Raw genomic sequence first — 5,674 nt, forward strand, 5'->3', positions numbered from 1 at the left:
TCAATGTCATGAGACAAAGTGTATGTGAACTGCTATATGGAAAATGAATTTGCTCTGTAAATCTTAACTCAAATCACAATTGGAAAAAAAAAAATAGAGTCACTGTAGAATAAATACAGTGTCTTCCATTCCCACTCCAGGAAGAACAGGGCATTAGAGGGTTGACCTTGGTGGGCCTGTGTATGTGTGTGTGTGCATGTGTGTGTGTGTGCCTCTGTCTGTCTAAGGGAATACATGGGTGGAGAAAGGACAGTGAACAGAAATTTTCATACATACAGAGGAGATTCTGTAGCCATAGAGACCGTACCCATCCATGCTTTTGGTTTTGAAGTCCTCTCTCTCTAAAAATGTAGCCACAGCATATCTACACAAGAATCTCCAGGCATGCTTGTTAAAATGCAGATTTCTGGAATTCCCAGCCTTATGGAGCTGGGAATCTGTATTTTATTAACTCCTCAGGTTATTCTTGGACACTTTAAAGGTCGAGACTAGACATCTAAACCCATCTTGGCAATTAGCAGGATTATCTCAGAGAAGTGTTGACAATGCCTTTGTGCCTGGAACATTGAAGGGAACTGCATTAGTCAGTCTGAGGCTTGGCTGTGACTGGACAATCCAAAACAGCAGTGGCTGAAATAAGGTAGAAGTAAATTCCTTTGTCATGCTGAACTGCAGAGGTAGGGAGTCTAGGGATGGTAATGACGTCAGGATTCAGGCTCCTCCTTCTTTGTTCTACTGCTGCGTGACTGCATGGTCCAAAGGAGCTTCTTGAACTCTAGCCATGAAATCCACTGCATGCTAGTCAGCACGAATGAAGAAGAATATGACAAAGTCCGGTGTGGAGGCAGTTCATTTGAAAAGCAAACGTAGGGAGCAGGTGTGGGGAATAGGGGAGCAACTGAGAGAAAGATAAGCCAATATAGGCCATGAATTATTGAATTCACCTTGCTATGGTGACTGGAGCTTAATCTCTTAAGACCTTCGAGTTATTTATGAAATGAAGCACAGAACTGTCTGCATGGGGAATGAAACAGGGCTACACGGATCTACTGACTCCTGTTCCACGTTGGGCTCCAGGGTGGCCCTATGGTACTACCTGTCCCTTCTTCCAGAGTGCACATGTATAAACCAAAACCAAACCAAACTCACTGCTGCCAAGTCGATTCAGACATATAGAGACCCCTCCTTGGGTTTCTGAAGTCTTATCTCTATAGAAGTAGATCATCCAGTCTTCCTTCTGAAGAGTAGCTGGTGGGTTTGAATTGCCAGCCTTCTGGTTAGCACTCAAATGTCTTAGGCACTACATAATCTAATAACACATAGGTCTTTGAGGTTTTCAATGTTTATGAGTATATAAGGGTCCTGAGATTAGCAAAACAAAGGGTGGAGGACCGTTGCATTAAATTGATCATGATCCTCAAAAGAACTGCCACCCCTGGTTTGAAAAACACTGGCCCAAACTGTTATGAGCCAATCTAGGACAATGTGGTTGGGAAACAGAATGTAGAGTGAATTTGAGATTTAAAGAGCAGTGCAGTACCATAATTGAAGGTCCTCTTCTGACTCATTTCAAAACCTTCTAAGAACCATCACAACAAAGGGGAACTATAAAGGAAGAATAGTTGACATCAGTAGGAGTCTTACAAAGATAGCAAGAGGACTACTTGGGCAACAGCTGGCCTTTTCCCATAGTGAATGGCCACTCACCCTGGTTGACTGCAGGCTAAGTCTAATCAGTTAAGGTCATAGTTCTTGTGATAATTACAGTTGTGTGTCAGCTTGGCTGGGCCATGATTCTAAGTGATTTAGGACTTATGATATAGTTAGAAAATAAGGGCTTTTTAGGGAGTTCTGGTGGTGTAGTGCCTAAGGCATTTGACTGCTAACCAGTGGCAGTTCAAACCCACCAGCCACTCCTCAGAAGGAGGATTGGTTGATATACTTCCATAATGATACCACCTCAGAAACCCAGGGGGGGTCGCGATGAGTCAGATCTGACTCGACAGCAGTGAGTTTTGGTTTGTGAACAAACAGCCTGCCATTTTACATGCCAATCTTGGATTTGTTAGCCTCTGAAGCCAGCAGCCTGCTACATACCCTGCTGATCTTGGGTTGTCAGACCATCAGCTACATGAGTTAGGAGAGGCCTCCAGCTTGACATATGACCTGCAGACTTGGACTTGCCAGTCACTACAACTGCATGAGCCATTTCCTTAAGGTAATTTTCTCTCTCTCTCTCTAAGCTTCACTAGGAGCTCTGGTGGAGTAGTATTGAAGGCACGTGACTGCTAACCAGAAGGCTGGCAGTTCAAACCCACCAGCTACTCCTTGAAAGGAAGGTTGGGCGATCTACTTTTATAGTGATATCATCTAGAAAACCCAAGGAAGGGTTGCCATGAGTTGGATCTGACTCTACAGCAGTGAGTTGGTTTTTTTTTTTTTTGGTTTCTAAACTTCACTGGTTTTGTTTCTTTAGAGAACCCAGTCTAAGACAGATCTCAACCCTGTTTGGAAAACATTAGAAAATTACTACTGCTTGGGCCTCACTGTGAAGAATCAAAATTTCGCAGTATGAGGCCCAGGCATTCTATTTTCTTTTTTATTGAGATATAACATCAAAAGCACAAATCATAACTATGTATCTGCATCTATACATATATTTTGGGAGCTCTGGTGGCACAGTGCCTAAGGCATTTGACTGCTAACCAGAAGGTTGGTGGTTCAAACCTACCAGCCACTCCCTGGAAGGAAAGTTGGGCAATCTACTTCCATAGTGATACTGCCTCAGAAACCCAAGGACGGGTTGCTATGAGTCAGAGATGACTCAAAGGCACATAACAACAACAACATATGTAAACCTTTTATTGTGATTTGGGTAAAGGTTTGCAGTTTTCCATTCAGTAATCTAAACACATTTTGTTTCATGCCACTGACTGAAATTCCCATGAAGTAACAGCACTCATCCCACTTTCTCCCTGGGCAAATGCTGTCCTTTTGATCTTAAATGGTTGATTGTTCTAAGGAATGTGTACCTCTATGATGTTATAGTTCAACTTACAGGCCTGTTTAGGCTGAAAGTTGAGGTTTTTTTTTTTTAAAAAGTATATGTTATACTCAGGTAAAGGAGCCTTGGTGGCTCAATGGTTAAAGCACTTGGCTAATCAAAAGGTCAGGGTTTTGAACCCACCAGCGGCCCTGGCTCTATGGGAGAAAGGACCTCACGATCTGCTCTGCAAAAGATTACGATCTAGCAAACCTTACGGAGCAGTTGTATTCTGCCATATAAGTCAGAATTGACTTGATGGTACCCAACAACAGTGTATTCATGTAACCACCAGTGAGATCAAGATATAAGGCATTTCCAATTCCCCAGCAGGCGCCTTATGCCTCCTTCTAGTTTATATTCTCCTCCAAATCATACAGTATATACTCTTTTATATCTGTTTTTTTGCCAGACATAAAAGTCAGGAACTGGAAAGTGAAGAGTTAAGTGGAATTTGGTTAAATGATTAATTTATATATACTTGTTGAGAAGGACTTTCTCAAGAAATACAGTGCATTAATGATATTTTAGAAAAGATATTTGCAAAATAAGAAAATTCATATTCATATGTCCAACTGTTTACTTAACATCTCCATTCTGAAGTCTCATAGACACAGCAAATCTAACATAGCCAAAGCATAATCCTTAATAGTTTTCTAGCCTCCTCCACTGTACTTCCTCAAAGGCATAACCATCTACTCAGTTCTTTATTTAAAAAAAAAAAAAACCTAAGAACGATCCACAATCATAATTTATCTCACCCAGTCCTGGTGGTACAATGGTTAAGCACTTGGCTGTTAACCAAAACGTTGGTGATCTGAATCTGCCCAATGGCTCTGTGAGGTAGCGCCTAAGGCATCTGACTGCTAACCCAAAGGTTCGTGGTTCAATGCCATCAGAAGGAAGAAGGGGCAATCTACTTCTGTAAAGATTTACTGCCTTGGAAACCCAATGGGGGTCATGTAAGTCAAAACTGACTTGTTGGAAGTGTGTTTTTGGTTTTAATGGCTCTATGTGAGGAAGACCCAGTGATCCACTCCTGTAAAGATTATAGCCTAGAAAATTCTATGGGGCAGTTCTACTTTTGTCACATGTGTCTCTAGGAATCAAAAATTAACTAGTTGGAGCCTAACAACAAGAGCTCTTGCACAATCAAACCATCTACCCAGTCAGTTAGTTATGTCTCCAGCAAAGGCTCTAAAACCTACCTACTTTTCCACTGCTACCACTTTGCTCTAAGCTGCAGTAATTTCTTGTCTGGACTAACGTAAAAGCCTCCTAACTAGTTCCCTTATTTTCACTTTTGCCCTCTTCCCAACCCTTGCCCCCAATCTATTCTCCATCCAAGAGCCAGAATGCCCTTTTAAAAACATACATCAGGCCATGCCAGTCCTTTTCTTAAAGCCCCCCAACAGCTTGGTACTTCAAGTTGAAGTATTTCAAGTTCGTTACATCCCCTTAAATCCTAACTTCCTATACTGACTTACAAAGCCATAACCACCCAGGATATGCCTCTCCAGGCTCATTTCAGACCACATCCCAGCCCCTTTGGTATGCATTAGGCCCACTGCTAGTTTTCTCTCTGCTCTGAAGACACACCAAGCTCCTTCCCACCTCAAGATCTTTGCCTTGATTCACATCTGGAAGTTTATCTTGCCCCTCCAATCTTTTAGGACTGACTCCTTTTTCTGCTATTTAAATCTCAATCCCAAACTGCCTCTCTCTGAAAGGCTTTCTTTGACCACACAACCTCAAGTCATCATCCCTTTATTTTGTAGAACATTACAGCATCTTAATTCTCTGCAGAGCACTCACTACAATAGATGTTTTTCTTGTTTATTTGCTTAGTCTGTCTCCAGGTGTCTCTAAAATGTAAACTCTGTGAGAGAGAATCTTGTCATTACTAAATCCCCAGAGCCCAGTACCTGGCACACAGTAATTACTTAAAAAATAATTGTTTGTATCTTTAAACATGAATCTCAGGGCAAGGACATAAATATTAAATGTATCTTCCCCCCATATCTAAGAGTCTGAATTCTGGCCCTCCAAAGACCTTGTTTATACTGACATGTATCTGGTATATGGGAATATAGTGGTTTTTATTTATTCTCTTCATTAGTAACTAATATTTGAGAACATTTACAATATTAATGGAACTTAAAAAAAACCTAAGAGATGTTCAATTTACTTTTTTTCCATTTCAACACTAGGTATTAATAAGCGACAACTAAAATAATGGTTAAAAGTATTGTAACAAAAATTTATAAATAAATGCCTGGCATTAATGTTTACATACGGTTCAGTTTTTAGTGTAAAGTTCTTTGGCTGCAAGAAAGAACATTTGGTTTACTTCACTAATAGGAATATCTCTTAAAGCTGGGATGGCTTCTTCTTGGTATTTCTTCTGCTCTTGGTTTGTAGCATAGTTATCTGCAAGAATAAGACAAAAAGATTTGTTTAATGGACTGATTTCTTCTACAGTCTCTGTGGTTGAAGGAGATCCACCATAGTTTATTAAACTAAGGTCTGGATAATGACAAAGATCATGTTTAATGTAACTAAATGAATATTTAAATCCTCTCTAGAAGGAATGTCACAATAAAAATAAAACTGTAATCAGCAAAACAGGTT

General features: G+C 40.5%; 1 protein-coding gene across 1 annotated transcript in view; it reads right to left on the reverse strand.

Moving 5' to 3' along the window:
* Nucleotides 1-5,342: 5,342 nt before the first annotated feature.
* LOC103200945 (phosphatidylinositol glycan anchor biosynthesis class P) overlaps nt 5,343-5,674 on the reverse strand; it is a 14,487-nt gene continuing 14,155 nt past the window's right edge. Inside the window, exon 4 of the mRNA XM_007945534.2 lies at nt 5,343-5,473. Within this exon, the coding sequence (XP_007943725.1) occupies nt 5,343-5,473 (131 nt within the window). The remainder of the gene's footprint in view (nt 5,474-5,674) is intronic.

This window comes from Orycteropus afer, unplaced genomic scaffold (genome assembly GCF_000298275.1).
Source record: "Orycteropus afer afer isolate SDZICR_OR568_19922 unplaced genomic scaffold, OryAfe1.0 scaffold00137, whole genome shotgun sequence".
Lineage (NCBI taxonomy): Eukaryota > Metazoa > Chordata > Mammalia > Tubulidentata > Orycteropodidae > Orycteropus > Orycteropus afer.